The sequence below is a fragment of the Psittacula echo genome (assembly GCF_963264785.1).
Source record: "Psittacula echo genome assembly, chromosome: 1".
In the NCBI taxonomy this organism is placed as follows: Eukaryota; Metazoa; Chordata; class Aves; order Psittaciformes; family Psittacidae; genus Psittacula; species Psittacula echo.
Window position 1 is genome coordinate 27,360,137 of NC_137735.1, and position 20,343 is coordinate 27,380,479.

General features: G+C 37.8%; 1 protein-coding gene across 1 annotated transcript; it reads left to right on the forward strand.

Annotated features, from left to right (window-relative positions):
* Positions 1 to 1,569: 1,569 nt before the first annotated feature.
* On the forward strand, positions 1,570 to 20,078 carry GUF1 (GTP binding elongation factor GUF1; the record flags this gene model as incomplete). The annotated part of the gene is made up of 17 exons (XM_080631132.1): positions 1,570 to 1,707; positions 2,540 to 2,651; positions 5,438 to 5,586; positions 5,821 to 5,901; positions 6,602 to 6,679; positions 6,916 to 6,999; positions 7,523 to 7,587; positions 8,559 to 8,762; positions 10,278 to 10,417; positions 11,670 to 11,793; positions 12,160 to 12,292; positions 13,829 to 13,972; positions 14,469 to 14,602; positions 16,430 to 16,531; positions 17,141 to 17,260; positions 18,108 to 18,144; positions 19,049 to 20,078. The coding sequence occupies 17 exons, from the start codon at positions 1,570 to 1,572 to the stop codon at positions 19,184 to 19,186; spliced, it is 1,983 nt and encodes a 660-aa protein (XP_080487258.1). The 3' UTR covers positions 19,187 to 20,078.
* Positions 20,079 to 20,343: the final 265 nt, after the last annotated feature.

Genomic DNA, 20,343 nt, shown 5'->3' on the forward strand with positions numbered 1-20,343 from the left:
GTGTAAATGCTTACTTTTGCAATTTTGTCAGTTTATGGGAAAACATACAGCTCCTGCTAAAACTCAGGCTATGACACCATGTCAGTTAGTGAACATACTTGTTTGTGTTGAACACAACTTCCAGGAAATAATACATAACACTGGCTGACTTGCAGTTATGACAGAATTTCATTAATTCTTCAGCTGAAAGAATTATTGATAGGACATTCAATGCTGCATTCATGACTAGCCATAAATATTTGGGAATCACACATGAAATCCATTCTTTTGTTTTCATGTTTTCAGTCACGAATCTGTAAATATTTGATTTTACCATTTTATGTGGTTGGCTTCAATGCTACTCAATATAGCTAATGATAGGTACATTCAATTTATCCTCATTATAACTAATGGCTTTAGAAGTACAGGAAAAGTTATTTGTGTACATACATCTATCATATTTTGACACGTAAATGAATCACTTGAAAAATCATGTTTATGCTACTGATTTGCTGTCCCATAAATACCTTTACATTCTGTTGATCTGGACATCTTTCCATAATTGTTCTGTGTTTTCTATTGCATATGGAGCTTAAAGCACATCGATCAAAAATATTATTTGCTTCATATATTTATCCAAGGTGAAAAATGAAGTTAAAGACAGATGGCTTTGTCTTTTTTACTGTACTCTATCCTGATGGACCACCAATCTGAATTTACAGTTAATGTATTGTGTTCACATGACTGGAAGTCATAATTGAAACACAGTTCCATACCTGCTTTTCTTCATGTCAGAATTCTAAATCATGTGGACCTGCCAATAGCTTGACATTAAGGACTGCTGTCTCTCGGCACGGACCAGCACCCACTCCATAGGTGTTCACTGCATGCCAACAGGACAAGAACGAATTCCAGCATGAAGACACAGCAGATAGGTTCATTCACTAACTTCCTTGAATGCTGGCTGTATTCAGCCAGCTTGGTGTGCAGGCCGCGCAAATACAAGTCTGAGTTCTTTAAAGACTAGATATGGAGGGCAAGCGCAACCTTTAGTCAACCTTTATTTGGTCTGTAACAACTTTAGCTTTCGTCTCTGTTTTTGTGATTATGCCCTTTTGCGCATGTCGTGACACCCAATGCGTTGATAGTGCAAATACGCGATTTGGCTCCCTCTGCTGTTGCTTTCTGGAACTGCTCACAGGTGCTCTCTATAGGCACCCCTCACTGTCGGTGACACCTGCAGATGCTCTGTACAAGCCTGCCACTTCAACCCCTGCTAACACAGCGCCTTCCCACCTTTGTCACGGCCACCGTGCTGGCGCTCACGCCTGGCGCTGCAATGGCGTGGGGCTATGGCCGCTTCCGCAAGGCGGGGGAACACTTCCGGCCCGCTGGGCGGTGCGTTCAGCGGCGCGACAGCTCGAGTCCGCGTCGTGCCGTGGGACTTTGCCTGTTCCCGCGCCGGGGGCGTGAGGAGGAGAGGGGCGGCTGCGGAGCCGGCGGGGCGGAGGCGGGCCGCGATGAGCGCTGGCGCTGCCGCTGCCCAGCATCCCTCCGCGCTGTAAGCGGGTCACCACAGCCCCGAGCGCCATGGCCCTCGCCAGCAGGACGGCCACGTGGTGGGCCCGTCTGCGGAACCCCTGCCCGTGTGCAGCCCGCCTCTGCCTGCCGCCCTGGCTGCCCGAGGGGCCGGCGGCGTGCCAGCGGCTGTACAGCTCCCCCGGCAAGGTGAGTCCGCAGGACTGTGGGGGGACGTTCCGCCAGCCCGAACTTGACTGCAGCGAGTTCCCTAAGGCGGGCGGCGAGCCGTCGTGTAGGAGGGACCTTTCCAGACAGGCGGTCTCGCCCTGGAGATGGGGGCGTTTGCGAGCCTGTGGCCGCAGGAAGACTTGCCGCTCCAAACTGAGGCACCCTGCAAGGGACACGGCAGGTAGTGCTGTTTAGTGCCGTGTATTGATGCTAGCAAAGAACTCCGGGCTTGTTTTCTACTCCTCTGGTCCTTGGGCTATATGCATAGCCTGTGTAAGAGAGATGAGGCCTGTGTAGCTGAAATCAGGAGTTTCTAGGTGAAGTGTAACTGATTGCTTTGGGGGGTCTACTGATTCCTGAAGCAGAAAGCTTTGAAAAGCACAAAAAGTCATTTTTCTTCAAAATGTGATATTGCTTGGAATGAGCAATTTTTTTTTATCATGCTTGTGTAGAATGATGTCCGTAATGGTCCTTTGAATCCGATTTTCTTAATCCTTAAGTTTAACAGTTTCACAAACTTGAAACTGCTTTAAATTTTCCAACTCCCTATGTTCTTAAGAACATAGTGCCTTTCACAACGCTTGTTGTTTCACAGCATACTTGCTGATTATTCAGAGCAGCAAATGTTGTATGTCTGTGTGAGTAAAGTGAAATCCTAGCATTTTAGATACTGATGACGATTTAAGTTTCTGTATCTCTATTCAATCTCTACCTCATAGGGAGAAAAGAGTTAATTCTTTTCTAAAGGCCAGGTCATATTGTATGTAGAGACTGTGACCATGGTTTATGAAAATAAATTTCTGTTTTTCAGGAAAAATTAGATATGTCGACATATCCTGTTGAAAACATTCGAAACTTCAGTATTATAGCTCACATAGATCATGGCAAAAGTACACTAGCAGACAGATTGTTGGAAATTACAGGTAAGTGTTCTCACTTATACTACCTTTTCTTGACATGTAAGATGATGGGTAAGTTTCTGTAGCTTTAATTATTACTAAAATTTCTAATATCTTTGTTCTTCTAGTGCCAGGTAGCTAGTACTTTTGGGCTGTCAGTCGTGTAGTGCTACAGATGTGAATATGAAGGAAGTGTGTAACTCACTCAAGGAAGTATGTATTTTAAAAAGAGACTGAAAGGGAGTGTACTTTCTTGTTCAAGATGCTATTCCTGTTATTCCTGACCAGTGTTCCATTAGACCAGTACATGGCAAGTTTATGATATATACTACCAGTGTTTGGAGTGGACAGAAGGGGGCCTGTCATGCCAGGTACCCTGGATAGAGTAGTTTTCAAGTGTTGTTGAAACAGAGAGGAAATTCAGCTGCTTGTACTTAGTTGAAAGTAATCCTATGTCCTCTTGTGAACGAACTGTAAATAGCTGCCTTTCATGGTGGTGGTGCTCACTGGTGTACTGAAGCTGATACTTTGAAGATGCAGCATTGTGAGCTTTAGAAATGTACACTTCTATGTTGGTTTAGATTTAGTGAGTAGAATAACTGTCAGTAAGTGTAAATTCCGTGGATTCTTAGCAGCCATATATGTATTTGCGTTTTCCTTCACTCTTAAGTATTAGTGAAGATGTGTTACTTTCATCTCCAGAGATACTTACTTTGTTCTCACTGGAATGCTTCTTGGTGTCATGGTTTAAGCCCAGGCTGTAAATTAGAACCACGCAGTTTACTTCCCCCCCCACCTTTCTTCCCTCTGCTCCTGGAGGGACGGGGAGGAGAATCTAAAGAATGCAACTCCCACGGGTTGAGATAAGAACAGTTTAATAACTAAGGTATAACACAAATCACTACTGCTACCACTAATAGTAATAATGATAAAGGAAATAACAAGGGAAGAGAATACAACACCTCACCACCCGCCGACCGATACCAATACCTCGCCCCCCATCCAGCAGAGTTCTAGCCCTTCCGGGAACTCTCAGTTCCACATCCTGGGCATGACGTGCTGTGGTATGGAATACCTCTTTGGCTAGTTTGGGTCAGGTGTCCTGTCCCTGCTTCCTCCTGGCTTCTCCTCCTCCCTGGCAGAGCATGAGACTCACAAAGTCCTTGGTCAGTCTAAACATTCTGACCAGCAACTGAAAACATCGGCTTTATCAGTATTATTCCCAGGCCGAAAGTCAAAACCACAGCGCTGCACCAGCTACTAAGAAGTAGAAGAAATGACTGCTGCTGCTGAACCCAGGACACTTGGACTTCAGTGTTTTTATTTCTCTTGTTGAGGATAAGGAAAACTACCCCTTTTAAAATGAAAGTGAGAAACAGAAGTGCTAAGGGATCTTCATAACTATAAGTGATTCTGAAACTAGGCTTTCCTTGGAAGAGAGAAACAGAGGTTGCCATTGAGGTTTCTCTAAGGTAAGCTAAAGCAATTGCTGTATCTCTGAAGAGGAGAATAATTTCAGAGAGTCTTACTTTTTCTCATTTAAGGGGTGAGCAAAACAAAACAAGACATGGCAGAGAAGCTTTTGATAAAATTTACTATTTATGATTACCTCCTATGTGTCACTATGGGCAATTTTACCTGATGCCTGTGAGAGAATGGAGTTTTGAATTCAGGTCTGTTGAGCTTTATGATAATGCTCTTACACTTGGCAGTGGTTAGAACTGTGGGGCATGCAGCTGCTCTCCAATGATAGGAAGTGAAATTGCTTTAAACATCAAAATTATTTAGCACTAGATGGAATTTCTGTTCCTTCTTAATCTCTAATGTTTTGTATCCTGCTTATTAAGGAAAGTATTTTATATAAAATCATAGAATCATAGAATAGTTAGGGTTGGAAAGGACCTTAAGATCATCTAGTTCCAACCCCCCTGCCATGGGCAGGGACACCTCACACTAAACCATGTCACTCAAGGCTCTGTCCAGCCTGGCCTTGAATACCACCAGGGATGGAGCATTCACAACTTCCTTAGGCAACCCATTCCAGTGCCTCACCACCCTCTCAGTAAAGAACTTCCTCTTTATATCCAATCTAAACTTCCCCTGTTTAAGTTTGAACCCGTTACCCCTTGTCCTGTCACTACAGTCCCTGATGAAGAGTCCATCCCCAGCATCCCTGTAGGCCCCCTTCAGATACTGGAAGGCTGCTATGAGGTCTCCACGCAGCCTTCTCTTCTCCAGGCTGAACAGCCCCAGCTTTCTCAGCCTGTCTTCATACGGGAGGTGCTCCAGTCCCCTGATCATCCTCGTGGCCCTCCTCTGGACTTGTTCCAACAGTTCCATGTCCTTTTTGTGTTGAGGACACCAGAACTGCACACAATATTCCAAGTGAGGTCTCACGAGAGCAGAGTAGAGGGGCAGGATCACCTCCTTCAACCTGCTGGTCATGCTGCTTTTGATGCAGCCCAGGATATGGTTGATTTTCTGGGCTGCGAGCGCACACTGCTGGCTCATGTTCATTTTCTCATCGACCAACACCAAGACCTTCTCCGCAGGGCTGCTCTGAATCTCTTCTCTAATCTATAACTTTATATGTAAAAAAAAAAATATCCATAAATGTTAAAGAGTTGAGGCATAATTTTATTTTTAAATAAAAATCTAAGTTTAGCCTAATCAGATGGACAAGCTTCTTCTGCAGCTGCAAGTCCCATGTTCTTCTGGTTAATAACACTTTCAAGAATTACTTATTTTGAGAGCTTATCTACTAAATGAGGCAAGAAAACTGTTGAGGTGTTGGTTTTTTTTGATTTTAGGAACAATTGCTAAAACTGCCCGTAATAAGCAAGTGCTGGATAAACTGCAAGTTGAACGTGAAAGAGGAATTACAGTTAAAGCACAATCTGCATCTCTCTTTTACAATCATGAAGGAGTAAACTACCTCTTAAATCTTATTGACACGCCAGTAAGTTAAGTATAAACAGTGTTTTAAGTCACACGAAACTAAATGTCTTTCTATTTAAAAAGTAGGAGATTTGTGGCTTCTTGCGTTTATTCAGTTCCTTTTTTTTTTTTTTTTTTTTTTTTTTTTTAGTAAGACCTGTGAACGTATATACAAATGAAAACATCATAATATAGAAATCTTTGCAAAAGACTCTAGAAATACTTGAAATTGTAATCATTTTTTTTTTCTCCACAGGGCCATGTAGATTTCAGCTATGAAGTGTCACGGTCACTGTCTGCCTGCCAAGGTGTCATACTTGTAGTAGATGCAAATGAGGTGGAGTTCTTAATTCTTGTTTTCTACTTAGAATTGCAGTAATTTGTTTAAGTAAGCTATAGAGAAAGTCTTTCTCCACAGAAGTATTTTGTGGCAGGAAAAGTGTTAAGAGCTTTAAAAATCTAGTGACTAATACTTGCGTGTTTATAGACACAGCAGTAAAAGCAGAGGATTAGTGAAGAATCAGATCCTACTTTTTTATGGAGTATGAAATTTGAAAATGGCAGTCTGGAGATAATGATAATGTTATTATTAAAATGCTATTTTAATAACATGTTATTATTTATTAAAGATAACATCCCTTTGTCTTAGTCCATTTGTGAATAGTTGTGAACAAAAAATCTACTGTTTGAGGTACCTCCTATAACCTTGGCTGTTCAGAAATAAGTAACATACACAAAATACGTACTAGGTGCATAATGTATGCATAATACTGTGTTATCTACAAATAATTCCATGTAAGTGGTCACACATACAGCATTATTAGTTTGTCTACTTATATTCAGATTATGTGAAATGATAATTAGGAATGTTGTTTTCTTTCTCAGCAATGTGTGTAATCAATAACCTTGACTTACTTTCCAGCCCCAAAATGGGTAGAAGTAATCTTATATTGTATAGTGTCCCTAAAAAGAACCAAACCCTACTACCAAAACTCAGGAAGATTCCATTTTAAACTTTTATAATGCTTATTTTCTAGGGTATTCAGGCTCAGACAGTGGCAAACTTCTATCTTGCTTTTGAAGCACAGCTTGCAATAATTCCTGTCATAAATAAGGTAATAAATGTTTTAGAGTTTCATATTAAATAGTTGGGTTGTTCAAATGTGTAGAATATTTAAATGTATCTTCAAATAGAACCGCATAATGAAAAATAACTAGAGTGTAGTCAGAAATTTGTGTGTTTACTCTCTTTAATATTTTATAGTAATTGCTGTGAACTAAAGGTTCCTTGACTTGTTATTTGAAATTTACAGTGCTGGATCATATGGAAGATACGTTTGTTGTTTTTCAGATTGACTTGAAGCATGCAGACCCTGAAAGAGTTGAAAATCAAATTGAGAAGTTGTTTGATATCCCTATAGATGAATGTGTGAGGGTAAGATCTCTTAAAGTTTTAGAACATTTATAACATGGTGTTACATTTTACAATATTGTATAATTATATCTACTTGGTAGCTACTGAAAAAGAGGTACATGTAGGAAATCAACAGGGTGCCATCTGTCTGCCTGTTTTTGACATACGTGAATTTCTTTAAAGTTTGTCTCTTTGAAGAGTGGAGAACATACGTCTCTGTTAAAAAAACTAGTGTGTCTTGATGAATTACATCAGATAGATTTTACATTATTTCTCATTGTAAATTAAAAAAATTAAATTAATTAAAACTGGTTTTAATTTGTACCATGGCAATAATTGCTATTCAGGAGAGAAAAAATTTGTTACAGAATAATTTAGAATCAAAGAAACATTTCAGAGTACTAGCATTCTATAATGTGCTTCAGAGTGTTTTTATGGATAGAAGTATTATCTGTGGCCACTAAAACTAAGTAAACATAACACTAATAGATACTGAATAAGTGTAAGATACATCTTATAAAATCGTTGTTGGACTTGTTTTTAGATTTCTGCTAAACAAGGAACAAATGTTGAAAAAGTTCTTCAGAAGATCATTGAGAAGATTCCACCGTAAGTCTTGATTTAATTATGAAACCTTGCGAGGTTAATTAGGAAAGCATGACTTGCATTTATACGGTATTGGCAGTAGTTTTGCACTTAATATTGATCTGATTTAAAGTCAATACTTTATAAAGAGATATGGGAGAAATCTAATGTTGGTTTTTGACAAACCTGATTGCCTTCTATGACAAAGTAACGTGCTCAGTTGATGTGGGACCAAAAGTGGATGTTGCCTGGCTAGGTTGCTCCAAGGCTCTTCATAGGGTTTCAGACACTCTCCTCCTAGAGAAAATGAAACATGGTCTAGACAAGTAGCTTGTGCAGTGGGTGGGGAACTGGCTGACTGGTTGCACCCAGGGGATGGTGTCAAACAGCTCCTTTTCAAATTGGCAACCTGCCCCTAGTGAGGACTGATACTGGGCCCCGACGCTGTTTAGTATCTTCATAAATTATTAGGAAGATGTGATCAAGTGTGCTCTGACCAAGTTTGCTGAAGATAACAAACTGAGTGGGGGAGTGGATGCTTTGGAAGGGAGAGCCACCCTCCAGGAAGATGTGGATAACAAGAACCTCATTAAGCTCAACAAGGACAAGTATAAGGTCTTGCACCTGATAAAACACAATCCAAGAGCGCAGCACAGGCTTACAGTGCAGTACAAGTTACTCCTAGGGAGTTTCCAATTGGACACGAGGAAGATTTTTCACAATGAGAACAATCAGCCAGTGGCATAATCTTCTCAGGAAAGTGGTTGATTCCCCAACACTGGACACTTCTAAGATTCAGCTGGACAGGGGGCTGGGCCATCTTGTCTAGACTGTGTTTTCCCAGAAAGATTGGACCAGATGCCCCTTGAGGACCCTTCCAACCTGGTATTCTTTGATTCTATGAATTTTTTTGGGGATGGGAGTGCTTGCTTATTCATTGTTTTAAAAACACAATATGTAATATCTGGGTTTATATTTTTTTCTTTTTGTGACAGACCCCAGTGTAATACTGCTGATCCTTTGAAAGCCTTAGTATTTGACTCCACTTTTGACCACTACCGTGGTGTCATAGCTAACATTGCACTCTTTGGTGGGGAGATTCAGAAGGGGCATAAAATTGTGTCTGCACACACAAAGAAGAGATACGAAGTTAATGAAGTTGGAATTCTGACTCCAAATGAACAGCCAACACATAAGCTGTAAGTAAAAATTTTTTACTGTGGAACAAATCATAAATCGGTCTAAGATATAAAATTCTGCATTTCTGGTTGATTTTTCTGCTTTGAGTGGCTGGGAGATATCTGGGATTTTAGTTCTTTGGTGGTGGGTTTTGTTTTTTTGTTTTTTTATGTTTACTTGTAATTAATGCATTCTGAGGCAGAAATGTTTGGGACTGTTTTTTGGACGCTTCTAGGGGGAAGAAACCATTCTGTCATCTACAGTACATGGAACACCTGGGCAGCTAGGTTTTTTTAAGATTTTGCATTCGATACTCTTATTCAGCTGTCCCAATTTATTCCTAGGAACTACCTTGTTTGAGAGTGGAAGGGAATGGGGCTCCATCTTAAGTTATTGCTGCAGCATATTTTGAGGGTGAAAAACTTAAAATCCATGAATACAACAGCTTCCAGAAACTGCTTCTCATGGCAGCAGTGAGAATTAAAACAGGTACTTAGAATTAGTGGAGAAGTTTTATCCGTTTGCATCTAAGTATGTGTTAATGACTTTCTTGGGAGTTTCTCAGTGAACCTATGTTACTGTGTCTGGTGGATTGAACCCAGCCAGCAACTAAGCTCCCAGCCAGCCATTTGCTTACTCTCCCAACCCCAGTGGGATGGGGAAGAGAGTTGGAGGAGGAGCAAAAGTGAAGAGAGACTCGTGGGTTGAGATAAAGATGTTTTTATCTTCTTTTTCATTCACTTATTAAACTAAGTGATGCAAAGGCAGTCAGTAAATCACCACCTCCCACAAGCAGGCTAATGCCCTGCTATACTGCAAGTAACAGCTACCTTGGAAAAACTACACTGATGTTACATGGCCTGGAATATCTCTTTGGTCAGTTTGAGTCTGCTGTCCTGGCTGTGTCATATCCCAGTATCTTGCCCACCCCTACCCTACTTGCTGTGAGGGGTGGAGTGAGAAACAGAGAACGCCTTCATGCTGTGCAAACAGTACTCAGCAATAGGTAAAACATTGGTATATTATTAACACCATTTTAGTCACAAATCGAAAACACAGTGTCGTACAGTGCTGCTCTGAAGAAAGTTAACTCCATCCTATCCAAAACCATTCTCTGTTTTTTATCTACCATGGATTCCTCTCCTAATAGCATTATGTGCTGATGGAAGGCGTTTGTGTATTGTTTCTCCCTCATAATATAAGAAACTTGCTGTGGTGTCACCAGAGAACTGTTCTGGCTTCTGTGTCTTAGATCCTTGAGAAGCTTCCTCTAGCTCCAGCTTTTAAACTGGGAGTAACACAGAATTAAAAATACAGAACTACAAATGTGCTGTTTAACTGAAACAGAAATAGAGCTACTTGAGAAAGTTGACAACTCAGAGGAGAAATATCTTAACTCTGGCTTCTGGAGTGTGTATGGGCTTTTAATGGGGGTAATTTATTAAAATTTCTGGCTGGGCTAAGTCAAGTAGGAAATATAGTGGAAATACTAATAATGCCAAGAACCGTATCCATATAACACCAGTTTTATTTAGATATGCTGGACAGGTGGGCTATGTGATTGCTGGAATGAAAGAAGTAACAGAAGCCCAAATAGGAGACACACTGTTTTTGCATAAACAACCAGTGGAGCCTTTGCCTGGCTTTAAGTCAGCGAAACCAATGGTTTTTGCAGGTAAGAAGTAAATTGATCTGAAGTGGAATTACTTTTTTTCCAGTAACAAAAGAGAGCCATTAGAGCTTTTAAAAGAATATATGTAAATATTTAGAGCTGTGAGGAATAAAATTTTAGCTAAGAAATGAAATAGAAATTTAGCTAAAGTTAAGCTAACAGAGGCACATCATAGCTTTGTGTAATTTTCCGTGTGATTTAACATTATCAATAATAGTTGTAGACTGGTTTTATATGAATACAAGTCTACTAATTTTTAGTAGTGATTATTGCTTTTAATGCCAGTAAACTCTTGATAAGCTGGAAAAGAAATGTTGCAACTTAAAAAAAAAAAAAAAGTAGTAAATTTTTGGGAATTCTTCATCTTGATAATCAGGTGTCCATAATAATTGGGATTTTAGTCTTTTAAAATTTAGCAGCTATTTTATTTTTGTTAAACATGATAAACTGCCAAAGCTAATACTGAAAATGATTCTGTAAAATATTTGACTTCTTAAACTTGAGTAGTTCTGAAGAACTGTTGCCACCAGCTTCAGTAACCACTACAAATGCTACGGAGGATGGCTTTAGAAAGAAACAAATTCTACAGAACACTTTTTGGACTTGTGAGGGAATGTGCAAAATTCATCTGAACTGTCTCATGGAGATTAGGTCACCTGTCGGTGAATGTAGAGAAGGGTAATGCTGTAAATAATATTTCGGTGTACATGTGTGTTGCTGCTTGGTGTAGAGTAATCTACACTTTCTGAACACATGGTGATCTGAAAAGTGATACAGTTAGAACCTATTCCAGGCAGTAATTGCACAAACAGCTGGCTTCACTAATTAAAAAAAAACCCCACAACATTTGCAACTTTGAAATAGCACGGTTTTTTTGTTTTTTTTTTTTTTTTTTTACTCTTACCTTTGAAGGAACATCAGTCTGCTTATTGAGTTATGCTTAAACTGTATGTTTACACTGCATCCCTGCAAAACAATGTTATACTCAATCGTGCATTTTACACAACTGTGAAGGATTAGATGAATACAGTGGCCGTACCATTATGGTTTGAACGTTAATTTTGAGGTAATCTGAAACTTTATTGCATTTTAACTAATTAAAAAACCCGTTGTTTTTCACATTTAAAAACAGTTGGAACAGAAAGTGAGCTATTTCTGATTTTATTACTGTGTTCACTTTAAGATGCATATTTAAAAGGTAAGTACACACAAAAATAAAGCTATCACATCACTTCTACCTGATATGTTTTGACAGGAATGTATCCTGTAGATCAAACAGAATATAATAATCTCAAAAGTGCTTTGGAAAAGCTGACATTGAATGACTCCAGTGTAACTATTCATCGTGACAGTAGCCTTGCCTTAGGAGCCGGATGGAGGTTAGGCTTTTATACTGCTTTCATGCTTGGAACTGTTCTTAAATTGAGAATGGACGTTTAAATCAACTGAAGGTAGAACGAAAATAAAGAATAGGAGCTTTAATTCAAATTCATTAGAGGTAAATATCAAAAGCATTTGATTTTCTTGCATTGTTTGTGCAGAGTGTGAAATTTGTTGTGTTTGATAGTTTTTGTTTTCCAAGACTCATACAATTGATGATTTGGAAGTTGTTTGCTGTGCCTCATACTGCCAGGCTAGCAACGTAAACAAGCTGGAGGTTAAAAAAACCCCCACAGACAAAACAAACCACTGTAACATTCCAGAGGATATACAAATACTTTTACCAACAGGATATTTTTTTCCAGGTTGGGTTTCCTTGGTCTTTTACATATGGAAGTCTTTAATCAGCGTTTGGAGCAAGAGTATAACATGTCTGTTATTTTGACTGCACCTACGGTTCCATATAAAGCTATTCTTTCCTCAGCAAAGTTGATAAAGGTATGCTAAACTTATTATAGCTTTGTGTAAAGAGCAGCTTAAAAGCCTCCTGTAATAAACATTTACACCTTCCCGCCCCCCTCCCCCAAATGTAGGCTAGTACTGTATTTTATGGTAAACATTAGAAACACTGTTATTTAACTTAAAAGAGATTTTTTTTAATGGAAATGGATGTTTGGGTTGTTTTTTTTAAGAATGCTAACTTTCCTTCCTCCTTCCACTTCAAGCATTCTCTTTTTATGTCTTACGTCTGCCCTTGAAAATGGGAGTATAGGATGTATTTCTTGCTGTATTCTTTTAAGTGCATACTGACTGGGCTGAGTTTAAAGCAGGTGAAATAATCTTTAAGGCTTTACCCATCAGAAAACAATATTTTTAGGAACAGCTTATAATGCTACTGTAGACTGGCAGGGGCTGGTGAAAACAAGTCAGTCTCTGATTACAGTGAACAGGCATCTGCAGACTTCACTGAACTAGGTACAAATAAAACCACTGTGTTTTAAGAGAGACAGAGAGATAAGGGCTTATGAGCACCAGCTGACAGAGGAGGCTGCAAATAAGACTGGCTCATTATCCAACATGTACTTTTAAACACTACATAAAATCTGTAAATTGGTAACAGGTCATATGTGAAAGATTGCTGTACTTGGAAGTTGTAATGCATAGACCCTTTTTCTCTCAGGTTATTTTGGTTTCTTGCTTAGGCAGTGTAGCAGCTATGAATGAAGCAGTTGACACCTTTGGTGCACAAATGATTCTAGGTTGCTGATGTGGGATTATTTTCAGATGGTACTGGAAGTAGGTGCTTGTCTGTGAAAGCAGTATAATCACTTGCTTTGGTGGGGAGATTGTATGTACACAGTAAGAAACATGACCTTCCTTTTATTCTTACTTTGGAAGGATAACTCCAGCCCATTATCAGGATGATGAACTGGAAATAGGTCATGAAAGCACTCACACAGGAATAAAAAACTTAATTTTTAAGTGCACTTAAGCCTGTAAGGAAGCCTGAACCCAAAGTTCTACTTGGAGAAGAATGTTCCCTTCACCCAACTCCAGAATACTTAGAGCAGGTCTTTTGTTGAACCTGTGCTTTACACCTTACAGAACCAGGATGGAGTAAGAAGGAAGATCCTTTCTTTACAGGCAAGAGAAAGCTGGAAAGATGGTCAGAAAGGCTTTTTTTTATTTCTATGGATAATCCTAGGTTGTAGTCCCAGTGCTAAGCACCTCTTCTATTTAAAATTCATTGAATAAAATTCATTGAATAAAATTCCTAAAAAACCCCACCATTTCCCAAATGAAAAGTCATTCCTATAATGTTCCTGTATTATATTTAATGATATGTTGATCAAGGACTTCTATATGTGGTGTAGAAATCTCTTCTAAAATTGCGCTTGGTATAAGTTTGGGTTACATAATCCACTAGTGTTTCTAAGCTAGTGAAACTTTTTTTTTTAGCATTTTTCCCTATTTGTCTCCTTTGCTATTCAGTTAACTTATTTGTAAAATCACAGTATGTTTGTTTGTTTCCAGGAGCATGGTAAAGCAGAGATTACTATTATCAACCCTGCTCAGTTTCCTGATAAAATTTCAGTATCGGAATATTTGGAGCCAACTGTTCTTGGTACTATTGTAACACCTCAGGAATATATTGGTAAAATAATTGTTTTGTGTCAGGTTGGTATACAGTTTTAGTTTTGTCATTTGCATTTTATGTTTTTCATGTTATACTTAAAGTGAAGACACTAGATGCTGGATAATAGTACAGTAATTACTAAATGCTTTTGAAAGATCTATTAAAAAGAATTCCTGGCAGGAAAGATGAGCCTGCAAGTCCTATTGTGTGTGTGAAATCTAATTTCAATGAGATTTTGTGGACAAATAATTATACATTTAAAAGGCAGCAGTAAACAGAAGCTGTTAATATTTTCAGAAATTCAGCTTTTGGAGAGAATAGACTTGTCATATGTCCAGTTAAGCTTACAACCACTTAATTTATTATGGTGCTGCAATTTGTTCTAGGACTTTAGCAAACTACCATTAAGAAAGTTACTTTTAGGCTTGAAGTACTGGAGTTCTCTTGTGTAACTGAATAGTTGTTTATTTTATTTGCTTTGTATTTATTTGTGCAAATTTTGGTCAAGGGGAACTGAAACGATTTTTATTTGTCTAGGATCGTAGGGCAGTCCAGAAGGATATGTTGTACATTGATGAACACAGGGTTATGCTAAAATACCTCTTTCCACTGAATGAAATTGTGTTGGATTTTTATGATGCTCTTAAGTCTCTGTCTTCTGGTTATGCAAGGTAACTACCTCCCTCTGTTCCCCCCTCTTCTTCACCCCCACCCTGGATCCTGAGGGAGGGAATGAGAAAAGATTTGAGAAGAATATATGGAAAGGCACAAGTGAAGAATATTGTGGTGCTGCACATCTAGTCTTGCTTCACCCTTAATGGATTAGATTCACTGTGAAAATGGGTGGAAGTAAGTCTGAGAAACATTGAAAGTGCATCACTACCCAATAATAATTTTCTTTAGTGATGCATGTAATTTTCAAGCATGCCCTCTAGAGCGGCACTCATTCATCTACATGAGTAAGATCTGGATGGTTCTTGTCTTGAAGTGACAGTGAGCATTTCCTATCAAAGGAATCACTGAAACTGTACTTCTGACTGTATTCATTGTCTCTTGGAAAAGAATACTGATTCTTTAAAGTCAGTAAAACCAACCAACCCACTGCATTTAAAACAACACTTACTTTACTTACATGCTTTTATTATGGGAATAAAGTAAGTCATCTGTATTTTGAGACAGAATGTTCTGTGGTGGGTGGATTCTGGGAATTCAAAGGCTAGAACAATGCTCAGCTGTTTGTGAAGGGCCTTGTGAGTTTAATGGAAGGAAAATGTTGCATGGCATTATGCCTCCATGGCTTTATGCCACAGGAGGCTCTTACAAACGTGGTGTATAGAGATGTGGTTAGTAAGATACATTTTGACAGGAACTGGTATACCTAATTACATGATTCATTTTATAAGAATAAAACTGTATTTTACCGAGACTGAATTTAGTTTGTTTGTGTAAAAATGAGAGGGAAGATGTGTTTTGCCCAAGTTTAGATACCTGTTTGCAGTAGAAGCATAAGCAAAAGTGTAGAGTCAAGGACAGGTAGAAGAAATGGGAGAATGAAGATCTTGAATTTCCCTTCAGGATCTAGCTGTCCAACCAAGTGAAAACCAACCCGTTTATCAGGAAGCTATCTCATGGGTAGAATTGTGCTGTGTTTCCTTTGATTTGGGTGTGACAGTGTTGCATTGTGTTACTTCTTGATTTTTATTTCCTGACTCCCTAATTTTGTGACTGTATTTAATGCTTTCAATAATCATACCTCTGTTATATTTACACAACTATGGTTTATTAAACCTATTAAGATAGACGGACTTTCAAATACTCTCAAAGGATTTTCTTTTTCCCCTCTGTTCTGGTAGTTCAGATCTGACCAAATTAGTGGTACTGGCATTCTCCACATTTATACTTCCATACAAAATGCAGATATATAAAGATACTACATTTTAAGAATTTCTGCAAACTGATACACAGACAGCAAGGCCCATATGTACCAAAGGACAAATATGGTTTGGGAATGAAGAAAAAAACCTTAGTTGTCAGAGAGAATGATAATTGGCGTCATATAAATAGTCTCTGAAATGAGAAGATGAAAAGAAAACAATCCAAGGTGTTTGTGTTTGATTTCTGTGACATGAAGTATATATACTGTTCAAAAGCTGTGTTGAAGAGTTTCCAGCTGAAAGAAAATAAATATTTGAATATATTCTTTAAGTGATTGCATTAAGCATGTAGAATTTTAAATTCATTTACCTTGCTCAGTAGGCTGGAAGAGTGGATGATGTCTTCTGTTGCACTGGAGATGAGATCTATCTGCAGTAAATTGCTAGTCCAGTCTTGCATAAAGGAGACATACTAAGGGACTATTAAAAACTGTGCTTCTATTTTATTAAAAAGTTCAAGTGTTTTATTAAGAAATTTGTCTTTAACTTAAAATTCGTGGAAAAAAGAGTGCAGAATATAATTTTTACAAAATCTTCACTAACTTTTAAACTGTTTTCATTTAGTTTTGATTATGAAGACGCAGGATACCAGGCAGCAGACCTCATCAAAATGGATATTCTTCTAAATGGAAATCCAGTTGAAGAACTGGCAACTATCATACACAGGTAGGTTTACTGGATTCTCCATTCCAAATAAATAAAGACTTCCAATTAATATGCAGTGTTTTCATTGCATGTTAATAGGACTCAATGATCTTAAGGGTATTTTCCAACCTAAATGATTCTAAATGACTAATATATATGTATTATTGTTAGATGACAAATACAAATGAAAACAGGATTATGCCACATTGCCACCTTGGCAATGATCTGAAAAAGAAGGGCATTTTGCAATAGAAAAATAAGGGAATACATACCATAATTAAAAATTCTACTTCTCTTTGTCAATTTGAGTGCTAAATACAATATTTTTGTGGTAATGCAGGTGTTAATGGTTTGTGTAATTTAGGTGTAATCAGGATGTCTATTGTAAATATTTTAAATTTATTTGAAGAACTTCTATTAATACAGTCCTATCACTTGTTTGTATGAAGCGGGTGATATATGGTGACCACTCATCAGATGTAAAATTATGATCTGATCAGCTTTATCTTTTGAGTTAAAAAGAGGAAAACCTCTACTCAAACCCTTTTATCAGTTTGGTCTGTGGGTATATTTTGAGGGTTGTATTGAGGGTTGTTACTTTCTGAAAACACCGGTGACTTTCTTTTTCAGTGATAAGGCATATGCTACTGGTAAGCTCTTGTGCGAACGTTTAAAAGATGCTATACCTAGACAGTTGTTTGAAATAGCTATTCAGGCTGCTATTGGCAAGAGAATCATTGCAAGAGAAACGTAAGTGAAGCCCATCTGTTTCCCTCCTTCCCCGCCTCTTTTTTTCTTATTTTAAGATAACCTAAAATATGGACTTTAAGTGTCTCACCTAAATAGTTTCGTACATTACAGTACTTTACTGTAAACTCCTATTTTTCTTGTATATGCTGCTGGGACCTCTTGGGGGCAGGGGAAAGAAATGCAGTTGAGCTGTGACTATGCCTAAGGATTTTGTATAAATTTAATTGGGGAGAAAAAAAAAAAAAGAATTTAAATTGCCTGTGGTCCGCATTGCAGTTAGTGGATAGAGTACAGCTGGCACCACCCATGTGTCCACTTCCTCTTTGGCAGTGGAAAAAGTTTCTTTCTACTGAAAAAAAAAAAAATCCCAGCTAGTTCTGGAATAGTTTCATCCCTGTGAGAGTCAGCAAAAAAGCCCTGAACTGTACTGTTCCAAAGGAAGTATGTTGCAAGTTGAACACAATGTCACATTTTTGCTGTTGCTGTTTAAACAGGATTTAAATTGTGGTAGAGACCCAAGCAGGGGTGTATGTATCTCTAAATACGTAACACTTACTGTGAATCATAGCAGAAATCCTGGATGAAAAGGCAAGACTGTAATTTTTACGTACATATTACACACCCTAAGGAATATTTCTAGAATTAAGAAATGTGAAGTCAGTCTTCTGCTTAGAACTTCATCTTCTGTACACAAAATATCATAATTCCAATGCATTTTACAAAATATAATAATTCCAATGCATCTTACAAAACTTGCAGAAAAGCAACACTTAGAATTTTGATGACTCAGTGTTTAGCTCCACATACAGATATCCTAATGTGTTAATGTATTTATGTTGTTTAACAGGCTGAAAGCTTACAGAAAAAATGTTGTGGCAAAATGTGTAAGTATTTTTGCATATTTTTTTGTTATGTTTCTAATGTTTATAGACCTAAGAGTCCTGCTAATGTGACAGGCCTTTCTTCTAGAATCCCACCAAAGACACATTCTGCTTGTGCTCCTAAATGTCAACAGGGTATTAAGGGATATAAGAGTAATGGCTTTTTCAAAATTACACACTTAGAGTGAACTCAGCCATGTGTGTTCACTCCTGTCTCCTCACCATTTCCTAACAGTTGTAGATACAGTAAATGTGTGTCTACACACATGTGTAACTTCACACATTTCCTAAGTTGTTTTTCTGCTAGTGATTTAAGAAATTGCAAAAGTACTTCTTTAGAGACTGGATTTTGATAGACTTTTACTTGGCTTTTCAGTAGTGTATCATAAGAAGGTCTTAAATATTGCAATAGCTGACTGTTAACAAGACTTGACAAAGCTGTAGTAAAACTGTGATGCTTCTTACTTGCTTACCTTGTGTTTAGCTAACATGTTAGAAAAAAATAAAGTGTCCCTTTCTCACAACTGTTACAGAATTCTTCTGATAGGCACGTACATGGGATGGTGTTTGTTCAACACTGAATTAATTTATGTCAATTTATCTAGCACCTAAGCACCTAGGGCTAGTCAAGATACCAGTGTATCTGAGCTGGCAAGCTGCTGCTTGGGTTATGTGAATGCACATATTTAGGTAACCGAACTCAACCCTCAGCTGTCGGAATGAATATGCTTACTTGCTCATTTGTTCTTTTTAACTAGTGGCCTGCCAGAACTACTTGGGAGTATAAAATAACCTTTTGTCATAACTAGATTTTCTGGCCATCTTTAAGCCCTTGAGTTTAGCATTTCTGAAGGAGACTGTAGTTGCATTCTATTTAAGCTTACTACAGTATTTTTCCTTTTCATAGTATGGTGGAGACATCACAAGAAGAATGAAGCTTTTAAAGAGGCAGGCAGAAGGGAAGAAGCTGATGAGAAAAATTGGCAATGTGGAAGTACCGAGAGATGCCTTTATACGTGTTTTAAAGAGAGAACCTGACAAGTAGAGATCGGTGACATGCAGCTGATTCTTCTCTCAACTTTTTGTAGACAGTAGCATAATGAGCTAATATATCACTATGAGAAGGAACATATTTGACTTTAAATGGTGTAAATTAAGTATATGGGGGAACAGAAAAGGACTGTATACTTAAAATGTACAGGTATTTGTAGATTATTATAAAATTAAAGTTATTTAATTTGACTTGAATGAAGCAAAGTTTCCATTGTATTGTTTTCATATTTTTAATATGCATTTTTAATATAATTGTTTTATTTTTGCTTTGCAAGTCTGAGAGAACAGGAACAATGTGGCAAAAAGTTTATAAAAATAATTGAAAGGTATGTATAGACAAACACTGCTGCTTTTTTATTATTATCAAAAAAGTTTGAAGTGTTGCCACAAGAATATCAAGCTACTTCCTATTTTACTTTCTAAAGTGGCTATTGTCAAGAAATCATGATGATGCTGGGAAATAACATCAGGAAAAATTAATGATAACTTTTTTTAATGTACCATACTATTTACTTTAAACTTGTTAAAGTGTGTCAGTTTACAGCTTTGCGGCACTAGTCTCTGAAGAAATGTCAAGTTTTAATATATTAAAGTAGAAGATATGTAACTGTTCCACCAGTACAATCAATCACCATGAAAGGCTGTTCTTAAATTTGGACTTGTAAGTACAATTTGATATTGATAAATCATAAGCTAGTTCTTTTATTTCAGCCCAAATACAAGGATGAATTGTGGAAATCCTTGGAGGGATGGAATTGGAATAGGACAATTCAGAAGTTTCTTTTGAATGTATATTACTCCTGAGTCTGCAGAAAGAGGAGGAAAGGAATCCTAATAATGTAGTGGTTTGTTGTTTGCCTGCTGTGTTGAGGTGGTGATTTTTCTTTTTTATTTGAAGCTGTTTCAGCTGTACTAAAAAATATGTCAAAAATCCAAAGATCTGGATGTGAACAAGGTATCCCGATCTCTATTAAAGGTATATAAGCTACTGCTGCTACTACTGATCCTGAAGAAAGATGCGTATGTGGATAAAGGCTCTCTAACATTATTATTCCTCCCAAAAAAATGCTAGCAGGAATGCTAGCTTAAAAAAGATGAAGATAGATAGAAAAGATTTTTAAGTAAGTACAGATACAGTAATATGCAGTA